The 12156-nt window shown below is 46.4% G+C and overlaps 1 protein-coding gene across 3 annotated transcripts in view; it reads left to right on the plus strand.

Moving 5' to 3' along the window:
• shisa7b (shisa family member 7) overlaps positions 1–12156 on the plus strand; it is a 54318-nt gene that overhangs the window by 22275 nt on the left and 19887 nt on the right. For all 3 annotated transcript variants that reach the window (XM_061966850.2, XM_061966849.2, XM_061966851.2), the window contains exons 2-5: positions 254–1680; positions 4507–4749; positions 4815–4931; positions 8703–8842. In XM_061966850.2, coding sequence (XP_061822834.1) covers positions 1313–1680; positions 4507–4749; positions 4815–4931; positions 8703–8842 — 868 coding nt within the window. In that variant the 5' untranslated portion in view covers positions 254–1312. The remainder of the gene's footprint in view (positions 1–253; positions 1681–4506; positions 4750–4814; positions 4932–8702; positions 8843–12156) is intronic.

The following is a 12156-nucleotide window of genomic DNA, read 5'->3' on the forward strand; positions in this document are numbered from 1 at the left end:
CCTTGAGAATGCCTGCCAGGTCCTCCAACACACTCGCACACAGACCCCTTGTTCTTGTGCACCCCAAATGTAACATGTTTGCATGTTTGGTAACGCAACGTTATATTATTTCTTTTTAATCTTTTTTCCATTTTTTCTGCTTTCTTGTTTAATTCCATATACTGCTGGCAACTTTGGAGACCTATATGTGTGTCATTAATGAAGCATACTGTTAAAAAAACAACAAATAAGTGTGCGCTTTTCTTTCTTACAGCGTGACACCTGCTGAACATTGAAGAACCGGAGGGAGCTTCAAGAACTTCAGTGCGGCTGGAAGCCCCACCTCCTCACCTCCTCGTGAACCACAAGTGGAGGAGCCAAAGTGTCAGGAGAAGAAGCCATCTTGTTCGTTGTCCATCATGAAGAAAGTATTCAGCGTAGTGGACGAGGAGCAGCATCATCATCATCACGCTTTGAAGCTTCTCGACATGACAAACTGGTGATTTGATGGATTAGCACGTGCTAATCCCATCACTGTTGACGTCCATCCTCCTTCCTGCGCCGCCAAATGCGTGACCAGCCCTTTATCCAACGCCAGCGACCTCGTGACGTTCGTACTCGCTCCAGGATGCAGCGCGCGGTGTCGATGAAGCCATAGAGAGCCGCAGCCATAACACCTCCCACCCCCTGAGGAGCATCCATGCTTCACGCCTGCTCAGCCTGGACCTGACCCGTCTGAGCTGACGGATGAGTCCGGACACTTTCATGTCTGTTGTGTGGGCGGAACCACGCTGCCCCGCTCGAACCGGGCCCAAGCCCTCCTTCGTTCTTTACTGCTGGCTGGAGTTGAATTCCGAGCAGAGACACTCGCACAAGGGCGTCCTACGCACATAGGTCCCGCCCCCTTTTCTCCTCGCCACTCACTCGTTTGCCTTGACGTTCGTCCGGCTGCCAGCGAAACCGCCAAAACTTCACCTGTCCTCTCTCTGACTTTTGTGGCCAACTCGTGAATGTGAGGACTCGACACAAGTCTCGTGCCAAACGTCCATTGGCTGAGATCGTTTACAAGACGCCAAAACCCTCCGTGTGACTTCAAGGAGAAGTGCCAAACAACGTTTACATGCAAGCTTCGATGTTTACACCGTCCTCTCTCCATCTCTTCCCTGCTCGGATTAACAGTTTACACCTTCTTTTCTTACATGTCCAGCAAATCAAACTTGATGTTTGAACGTCCCCGCGTCGCCTAGCAACACCTCCGTTTACAGAACGTTTACATTCAGGCGACGGATGAAACCTTTTCTACGATAGCTGCAACAGACCTCGTCATTAAACAATGAAAGCTACAATTCCTCGAGGGATGTTTTGCTTGTCTCTGCTGCTTTTCACCTGCCTTGCTGTTGCCACGGTAACCGCCGATAACGATGTCAGGAACCCGTCGAGCAGCGCCGGTTCCCCCCTCGCCGGCAAGCACGCCACCCTGTTCCTGCTCACAGGGTACAAGCCGCCGCCCTCCAAGGGAGCGCCCAAAAGGGCAGAGGTGGAGGACGCCGATGACCCGCCGCTGATGGCCGAGCTGCCTCCCAAGCCGCTCCCGCAGACCATGTTGCCGAGGAACGTGACGGCGGAGGCCTTGAAGCCGCCTCTGGGTGCGGCCCAGGTGGCCCCGCCTCCCAGGCAGCTGGTGGACGTGGACGTGTGCAGGTAACGCGCACGTGACGCATCACTCCATCTCGTGTTTGTCTAAAGAGACTCTTCACTTGTGTGGGATGATGCTCCCTCCGGATGTTGCCGGGAGCTCGCTGCACTGAGAGGCGTCTTGCTGTTGCCTAGCGACCGCTCCATCGACTCAGCATCAGTGAAAATTCACTTCATTATGGACTAGCTTGTAATACCATTTTTTTTAACTTCTTTCTAGTTTGCGCCACCAGAACGTACTGTATGCCCTCCTGCTTATTAAACCGTTGGGAGGTGCTAAAGAGCATTCACAGACACTAAAAGTCCAATACAGCAGTACCTCAACATTAAGTGTTTTGAGATAAGAGCTGTCTCGGCTAACTGTTATGCTTTAAGTTTAAAGGGGAACATGATCACAATTTCAGAAGGGTTAAAACCATTAAAAATCAGTTCCCAGTGGCTTATTTTATTTTTCGAAGTTTTTTTCAAAATTTTACCCATCACGCAATATCCCTAAAAAAAGCTTCAAAGTGCCTGATTTTAACCATCGTTATATACACCCGTCCATTTTCCTGTGACGTCACACAGTGATGCCAATACAAACAAACAGCAAGGTATAGCGACATTAGCTCAGATTCAGACTCGGATTTCAGCGGCTTAACACTGTCTGATAAGATAATTACTAACAAATATGAACTAGGTTTACAGCATATGAAATACATTTGGCAACAACATGCACTTTGAGAGTGCAGACAGCCAATTTCAGGCGCGCTAAGAACATATATTTTTCCACGATTTCAGCACTCAGGTTAACCATACCTAAATAGACACAAAATACTGCATTACACAAGACTACCCGAATGTACTCGAATGATTGAAAAAAATAAATGTTTTTAAGCTAAATTATTGGTAAACACAGTTTATGTATAATAATTTACGTAAAACCGCGAGTAATGAATAAAGTTTTCATCAATTAATATATTCTGTAGACATACCCTCATCTGCTCTCTTTTCCTGAAAGCTGATCTGTCCAGTTTTGGAGTTGATGTCAGCAGGCCAGGGAAGCTAGGGTCGATATTCTTCTTTTGATCATCTTCGGTGGCATAAGGGACAGTGTGAGCCAAGACATCCAGGGGGTTTAGCTCGCCCTTCTGCGGGAACAAACTGCCGCCATTGCTTGCCGTGCTACCGAGGTCTGTTGTCCCTGAAAAGCTCACACACTCCGGCAGATTCAATGGGGGTCTGGCGGCAGATTTCTTTGACTTTATCGTTGGAAATGCATCTGCTTTGAGTGTCGCAGAATATCCACACATTCTTGCCATCTCTGTCGTAGCATAGCTTTCATCGGTAAAGTGTGCGGAACAAACGACTGACCATTTCATCGGCTTTCCCCACACCCTCGTATTTTGAACAAATTTCGTCCAATTTCTTGCCACTTTCGCATCTTTGGGCCACTGGTGCAACTTGAATCCGTCCCTGTTCGTGTTGTTACACCCTCCGACAACACACCGACGAAAGTGAGAAAATGGCAGATTGCTTCCTGATGTGACGTCATCGCTCCGAGAGCGAATAATAGAAAGGCGTTTAATTCGCCAAAATTCACCCATTTACAGTTCGGAAATCGGTTAAAAAAATATATGGTCTTTTTTCTGCAACATCAAGGTATATATTGACGCTTACATAGGTCTGGTGATAATGTTCCCCTTTAAGGTTGTAGTAGCAAATGCCACAGTGAACCCAGTAAGAGCCAACCAAAACCCCTGGTCTTACTCGCTAGCATTGGCTTATCGCTCTGTTTTCTGACTATGGTAAGGAAGAAAGTGAGTGTGAAGGACAGAGCTGAGAACAACAATTGGATGATATTCATTGATTTAAAGAAAAAAAACCATCAAAAACATGTTTGAGCATGTTGTCAACTTGGCAAAGCATCTTGAATGTACTGTATCACTGCTCGCCTGCACCACACTGAAGCAGAATGAGTCTAATGCCAGACAAGAATGTTAAAATATCCAAACAGCAGACATTTATCCATAAAATTAAATGGAAAAGCTGCTGATGGTGTATTTGACGGAGAAGCAGCTCAAAGGAAATATCTGAAAAGTCCCCTCTCCAAGGTAAATTATTCAAGTAAATTACTTAATAAAACAGTTTACTTTTGTACTTATTATTGTTAATCTGCACTAACTACTTCCACAATTTTCAACCGATTCAAACCATTCCTACATCAAAATATTCAACATATTTGGAACATGCGAGCCATTGTGTTTTTTTAAAATCCCACATTTTCCGTAATTCCCACTGACAATGAATGGACAATTCTGTTCCACATTTCTAAACCAATTGAAACTTTTCCAACATAAAAAACAACAACAAAAAACAAACAATTCATTTAGCATTTTCGAACCAATAATTTTCCACATACCCAACAAAATGTATTTGTTTCCTGAAATCCACATTTTCCAAACACAAACTCCTTTTGATCCTTCACAACCAATTCCAACACTATAACAAAAAATGCAATCAAAACATTTGTCATTATCTAACTATTTTTTCCACATTCCAAAAAATTGCCCTCATCACGCATTTCCCGGCCAAAAGTTTTCAATGAGATAAGTGGCATACTTTCACATTTCTCAACCCTTTCAAACAATTCCCACTTTTCTCAAAATTCCAGATTTTCCCTATTGATTTTGAGCATGCACGCTGCTTTCTAACCATTCCAACATTAAAATGTTCATTAAGTTTTAAACATCTATTTTCAAATTTTTCTAGGAATTGCAATAATTTTAATTCACCCAAATTCTTCTCAAATTTTACTTAATTGGACTATGTTCCACCTGCTTTGTTCTTCAGGGGTTACTATGACGTGATGGGTCACTTGGACCCCACCTTCAACTGCTCCAAAGGCAGCTACATCTACTGCTGCGGGACCTGCCAGTACAGATTCTGCTGCGAGCACCAGCGCAGCAGACTGGACCAGGACTCGTGCACAAACTACAAGTCCCCCGACTGGGCCGAACCCCTGGTTCCCGTCATCGTGCCCGTGGGCAACAAGCCCGACCCGGACTTTGAAACTCTCCAGCAGCAGAACAGCAGGTCAGTGCGGCGGCGGAACCGACATGGTCCTGCTTTGCTCAGACTTTCTTGCGCTTCCTGTGCAGTACGGCCTACGTCATTGGCGGCGTCATCTCCTTCACGCTGGTGGTGGCCGTCGCGGTCCGGATTGCCTTCAGTAAGGTGGCACGGCGACCTCGCAACAGAGACATCAACATGCCCAGGTGAGATGCTTCTTTGAAGGCTTTTAACTCAAAATAGGCCAAGTGATGGCAAATAGGCCTGATAAAAAGCTTTGTGCTTAAATTGAACTCATTGCTTACTCCTCAGTAAGGAAAGAAGCTGTTGGTGGGCTTTAAAGGGGAACTGCACTTTTTTTTTTTTTTTTGCCTATCGTTCTCAATCATTATGAGAGACATGAAGATGGATGTTTTGTTTTTTTTGCATTCCATATATAAGATAAATGCAATCAAAAGTCCGCTTACAAAGGAGCCTATAGGAGCCGAGCAATTATACCTACAAAGCAAAGTTCCCTCTAAGGTGCGCGCCTGTGCAATTGCACACTGCTCAAGCGTCCTCTGCGCACGGCAAATCTATGCTACGCACAAAATCAAATAAAAAAATAAATGCATAACAATTTTCGACACACGGACACGACAGAGAAAACAGTTTTCGTCATCATTGTTCAAATATTGTAACGTCTGTCGAGACGCTTTGAGGATATGAATTCCATCGATCACTTTACTGAGCAAAACTTTTTATTGTCGGCCATAAACACATCACCAAAACATTAGTAAAAAAAACTTATATCTAGCAAAACTGGTCATTTTCTGCAGTACAAACCAGACCAAAAGCAACTTTGTTATATCAACAGCAGCCGCTCGCTCTTTCTCACTTGCGCCAACACATGCACATATGGCACTTAGCCAGTGATGCGTTTACAGCCACACAAAAGTCGGACAACTCCAACACCACACATAAAGTGTAATTCCAGGTCGTTACACTATGATTTACCAATCAAATGTGTGCTTATTCTAGTGTCATTTATTAGGAATCTTAATTTATAAATATTAATCATGAAATGCTGTTAGTATATTAAATAAATATTAATAAAAATATATTTTTTACAAACAGGAAGTTGCAGGAATGTACACATGATCCCCTGCTTACATCTCATTGTGCATGTGAATGTTTTAATGGGAACTAAATGCAATGTCTGAAAGGGGTACAAACTATTTCCAAAGCAGGACCTCCACCCAGACAAACAATACAAGTACACAGTTCATGAAAAACATTATTTTTTGTTATTGTCATTGTAAGTGGGCCTAAACACTTATATTAGAAAATAATCTCATGGAAATGACTGCTGTCATTTGATTATAATAATAAGAGAATGTTGTCTGTCTATCTGTGTTGGCCCTGCGATGAGGTGGGGACTTGTCCAGGGTGTACACTGCCTTCCGCTCGAATGCAGCTGAGATAGGCTCCAGCACCCCCCGCGACCCCGAAAGGGACAAGCGGTAGAAAATGGATGGATGAATGGAGATTGAACTTGTTATTTAGTCAGGTTTGGGACAGGTGTGCTGCTGGTGTAGCCACAGTGTGCACGTGTGATGTTGCTCACATGGGCTCCACTGAATGCTCAGGGAGTTTTTGCATTTGCTCACACACATGAAAAATTAGAGGGAACATTGCTAAAAGCCCTTAAAAAAACATCCAAACACCTCTGTCAAGGTTCTATATGATGTAATGTCATAACGGGCACATTTAAAATTACATTTAATATTTATGTATTTTGCAGCACGGTGGCACAGGGGTTAGTGCATGTGCCTCACAATACGAAGGTCCTGAGTTCAATCCTGGGCTCGGGATCTTTCTGTGTGGAGTTTGCATGTTTCTCTCCGTGACTGCGTGGGTTCTCTCCGGGTACTCCGGCTTCCTCTCACCTCCAAAGACATGCACCAGGGGATAGGTTGATTGGCAACACTAAATTGGCCCTAGTGTGTGAATGTGAGTGTGAATGTTGTCTGTCTATCTGTGTTGGCCCTGCGATGAGGTGGCGACTTGTCCAGGGTGCACCCCGCCTTCCGCCCAAATGCAGCTGAGATAGGCTCCAGCACCCCCCGCGACCCCGAAAGGAACAAGCGGTAGGAAATGGATGGATGGATTTACGTATTTTGCTCATTTTAAGCATACGCGGCGCATTCATTTCAAAAACGCATCACAACGTTCACTTTGTTCAACATCACTGATTATTACTCACTGCAGATTTTATGAGAGCCAACAAACATAATAAAACATCACTTACTGTACAAGGTCTGCTGTCATTAGGATGTCGACTGCTGGGATATATTCGCATTTAGGTGAAGAATGGTTACGCTAAAAGAAATGGTTATGGTTATGGTTAAAGAGTTAGTTAATTTCAAACATGCATACAATTACAATATGATACAGTACATTTTTTCAGTTTCTCATTACAGCATGTCCAAAAAGGAACGATAAAGTTTAACTAAGGCCTGCTCAGTGGCCTTGTGGTTAGAGTGTACTCCCTGGGATCGGTAGGTCGTGAGTTCAAACCCCGGCCGAGTCATACCAAAGACTATAAAAATGGGACCCATTTCCTCCCTGCTTGGCACTCAGCATCAAGGGTTGGAATTGGGGGTTAAATCACCAAAATGATTCCCGGGCGCGGCCACCGCTGCTGATCACTGCTCCCCTCACCACCCAGAGGGTGCAACAAGGGGATGGGTCAAATCCAGAGGGTAATTTCATCACACCTAGTGTGTGTGTGACTATCAGTGGTACTTAAACTTTTTTTTTTTTTTTACTTTTTAAACTTTTCTTTTACTTTAAATTAATAATAAATAATGATAATATATGTTAAATAGAAGTGCAAATTAAAATACAACTTTACCACTTTTATCATAATTTTTGCGCTTAAGAAACCTCTCTGACTTTTCTTTCCAGGCTTCTTTGTCTGTTTTAGATTGTCATTACTGCCGCTAGTGGTGGAAAGCTGTATTAGAAATGAGTACACTTAGAGACAGATTATTTTAGAAGCCCTATGGTTAAAAAACACTGGTTTAGATAATATGTATAGGATATGCTTTGGTGTAAATTTTGAGTAAATTTTCATCAACAGTACCATTTTATATTTGTGGAGGCGTTCTTTTTAGATTCCAAATGTATCCGAATTAACTTGAAAATGTTAACTGTTTATATAAATATCTTGTAGATGAACGCCATCGCTATTTTTTTCCAGACACAGTCAAAATAAACTTAATAAACTGTATAGATTCACCTGGTCACAACAATAAGTACACCTGTCCATTGTCTAATCAATACAGACAATGCATAAAAATAATGTTTTAAAAGCATTTATGTCACTGCATGTCGCACATCTGTGCTGTGTGCATCCCACTATTAGATAACCAAGTAGAAACGTCACAATGGTGCCGTCTTTTCCCATCTGAGTTATTTTATAGACATTAAGGCAGGTGGGGCATAAGACGAGTAGGAATAACATACAAGGCTCCAGGCAGCAGCCATAACATTGTCACATCTTGAAGCAGACTGGGGGAGGAGCTCCTACAATCTGGCTGATAGCTTTACCTAATGTCCAAATAAGTACGTCCACCTTGCTGTGACATCACAAAGTACCCAGACTGCAAAACATCAAAACTGCGTGCAAGGTCACGCCCAAATGCAATAACCTTATGATATTTTATGAGTATATAACATTGAAACAACATGAAAAGCAGAACAGAAAAGACGAAAATCATCCTAAGTTCCCTTTAAGAATGATTTCATGGCAGCGTATTCAAAAAGTCTCCAATAGCAGCAGAAAAGGTTGTCTGGGTGTCTGAATATCTGCTAAACATAGTAACAAAATCACTAAAGTATAGAAAACATTTACGTTGTCATGTAGCTATTCCTGCATATGACTTCCTCAAATGGCTCTGGTTTTTCACACGCTGGTCCATCTTGTGTGCCAGGTCGCTGGTTGACATCTTGCGCCACCAGTCGAGTCCCGTGCAGCACGGCGAGAGAAACAACAGCGCCATGCTGACCACCTCTGACGGACGCACTTCCAAAAACAGCTACACGCCCATACTGCAGAGCAAAGACAACCGCAGTGAGTGACAATGATTATGTTTGTTTTTTGCATATTTATGAGGCAAGTAACTTTAAATAAGTATTCTTGTATTCCACAACTGGACTCTTCCTGTTTGCTGACGTTTCGTCTTTTATCCAAAAGGCTTTGTCAGTTGTGAATTTTAAGGGTGGAGTCTTTCAATTCATGTCTCTGGTGTGGGTGGTCATAATGTTGTTGTTGCACAGCTGGTCGTTCACCTGATTGGTGGCAAAACAGCTAAATAGTGGCCTCTCTTGCCGTGGAATAAGACAATCAAACAAAGAACTGCACTTTTTTTTCAATTTTGCCTATTGTTCACAATCATGAGAGACAAGAACATGTCTTTTTTTATTAGGATTTTAAAGATGAAAAACGCTTGGAGGATGCAGCTAATGGGTGTCACCATTGAGCCTTCAAAGCCCTCTAAAACAACTTCAAAACCCTCTATCAATATGTTGTATACACACTGCAGGTCTATATATAATGTAGTAACAGACACATTCATAAAATTATGTAATAATGTTCAATATTTATCATATTTTGATCATTTTAATAATTATCCGTGAGTGACTTCTTCCGCGTATTGATTTCTGTTTCCATAACAGCGAATGTCCGACTTCCTGTGTGTTCCTACTTTCGGTTACAAAACGCTTGTTTGTGAAACGACGTGGTCGCATAATGATGCGGGTGTGGTTCTCCCAAGGATGCAGACGGCTTCGGACACAGCTTGCAGGTAGGAAAATGATTTATTTTAAATATAAATCATATGATGAATAAACAAAAGACATGCACGTAGCACAAAAGGCAAAACAAAAGGACTAGCGTGGGAGCTAGCAGGAAAAAATAGCATAGCATGAAATCTAAGTAGTCGTTAACAGTTGTATAGGAACAAACTAGGAAGCCAGACCGAGTGAGGCCAGGCCAAAGACTAAATAGCCCTCTGATTAGCGCCCGGGCAACGGGTGCGCGTCCCGGACACTAACCAGAGGCAGGTGTATACAATCTGCCGTCATGGCAACAGAAATAAACGAAACTCAAGGTGCTGAAAACACATGTGACTCAAACAAACAAACTATGATCCGGGCAGCGGATCGTAACAGTACCCCCCCCTTAAAGGACAGATTCCAGATGTCCCTTGACATGAAATAAAACTAGAACCCAAAAAACAAGAAACAGTTCAAGAGTCCAGGGAGGGTGGAGGGAGGATTTGGTGGTGGGTCGCCAGGCCACGTGTCCCCGAATCCACCGGGGAAGAGTCAGGTGGCGGCGGCGAGTGGAACGCCGCTGCCGCAGGCGAGGCGGGCGACCACGGAAAGGCCACATTCGTGGCTGCCGAGAAGGTGGGCGTGAGTGGCGCCAGAAGTTCAGCAGCCGCAGAGTTCTAAGTCTATGTCTCGGGTGTCGCTGCTGTTTGCGCCACAGGCGTCCATACAGAAACCTCAGAGAGCGCCGCTTGCGCAGCCAGACCACTCGAGGTCGCTGAGACGACGATGAGGGCGAGGAAGGTGGCGGCGTCCTGGAAAAGCCCACCGGAGACGAGGAGAGAGCAGACGTCGCCGTGGAAGCAGGAGGAGTCGTCGTCGCCGTGGAGGCAGGAGGAGACGTCGTCGCCGTGGAGGCAGGAGGAGACGTCGTCGCCGTGGAGGCAGGAGGAGACGTCGTCGCCGTGGAGGCAGGAGGAGACGTCGTCGCCGTGGAGGCAGGAGGAGACGTCGTCGCCGTGGAGGCAGGAGGAGACGTCGTCGCCGTGGAGGCAGGTGCAGGTTCTGGTACCAGCCGTGGAGGCAGGTGCAGGTTCTGGTACCAGCCGTGGAGCAGGTGCAGGTTCTGGTACCAGCCGTGGAGCCGGCGCTGGTGTGGGTACCAGCCGTGGAGCCGGCGCTGGTGTGGGTACCAGCCGTGGAGCCGGCGCTGGTGTGGGTACCAGCCGTGGAGCCGGCGCTGGTGTGGGTACCAGCCGTGGAGCCGGCGCTGGTGTGGGAACCAGCCTTGGAGCCGGCGCTGGTGTGGGAACCAGCCTTGGAGCCGGCGCTGGTGTGGGAACCAGCCTTGAAGCCGGCGCTGGTTTGGGAACCAGCCTTGAAGCCGGCGCTGGTGTGGGAACCAGCCTTGGAGCCGGCGCTGGTGTGGGAACCAGCCTTGGAGCCGGCGCTGGTGTGGGAACCAGCCTTGGAGCCGGCGCTGGTGTGGGAACCAGCCTTGGAGCCGGCGCTGGTGTGGGAACCAGCCTTGGAGCCGGCGCTGGTGTGGGAACCAGCCTTGGAGCCGGCGCTGGTGTGGGAACCAGCCTTGGAGCCGGCGCTGGTGTGGGAACCAGCCTTGGAGCTTGGCATGGTGGAGCTTGGCGTGGTGGAGGTACAGGAGACGAAGCTTGGTGTGTCAGCCGAGGTGCAGGAACAGGTGCTAGCCGAGGTGCAGCTGGAGGTGGCCTAGCTGGCGGTTGTGGCTTAGCAGGCCAAAGGACTGGTGGAGGTGGCCGTGCAGGAGGTTGCGGCTTAGCACGCCAAAAGACTGGTGGCGGGGGCCGTGCAGGAGGTTGCGGTTTAGCACGCCGAAAGACTGGTGGCGGTGGCCGTGCAGGAGGTTGCGGTTTAGCACGCCGAAACACTGGTGGCGGTGGCCGTGCAGGAGGTTGCGGCTTAGCACGCCGAAAGACTGGTGGCGGTGGCCGTGCAGGGGGTTGCGGCTTAGCACGCCGAAAAACTGGTGGCGGTGGCCGTGCAGGAGGTTGCGGCTTAGCACGCCGAAGTTGTGCCACCGCACTAGCACAGTTCCCAGTACTAGCCCCCCCCTCAAGACGCGGATACCAGACGCGCTCTTTGCGGTTTGGAACCGTCTTCAAGGGTGGGTGGGGGGAGGTAAGGAGGCGGGTATACTCCTCCTCTTTAAATTGTCCAAATTGTCTATTCTCACCCCCCACTTGAGATTGGGTGAGAGAACAGGGGGAGAAAATATGTGCAGTGGGCGGAGCAATAGTCACTGGGGGCGGAACCAAATCACTGGAGGTGGAGTTTGAAAATCAGAATGTGACTGACTAGACTTACACTTAGCAAAAATGTCCTGATAATGTCTTATCTTAGAATGAAAGTCATTTGGTATTGGCTGACAGAAAGAATTAGAAGATGGAAAAAAAAATGTTTGCTCAATGATGTCATCGGGAGTGGGCGGAGTTACCTCTTCGGGGGGCGCCAATGAAATGACGTCATTGTTGCAATTGTCCATGTGACTGACAGCCCAATCGGAAAACTGTTTGGCGAAGTGGTCGATTGGGTTGCCAAACATCTGAGGAGGGGGAGCTTGAGCTGCATGTAGCT

This window comes from Nerophis lumbriciformis, linkage group LG11 (genome assembly GCF_033978685.3).
Source record: "Nerophis lumbriciformis linkage group LG11, RoL_Nlum_v2.1, whole genome shotgun sequence".
Taxonomy (NCBI): Eukaryota; Metazoa; Chordata; class Actinopteri; order Syngnathiformes; family Syngnathidae; genus Nerophis; species Nerophis lumbriciformis.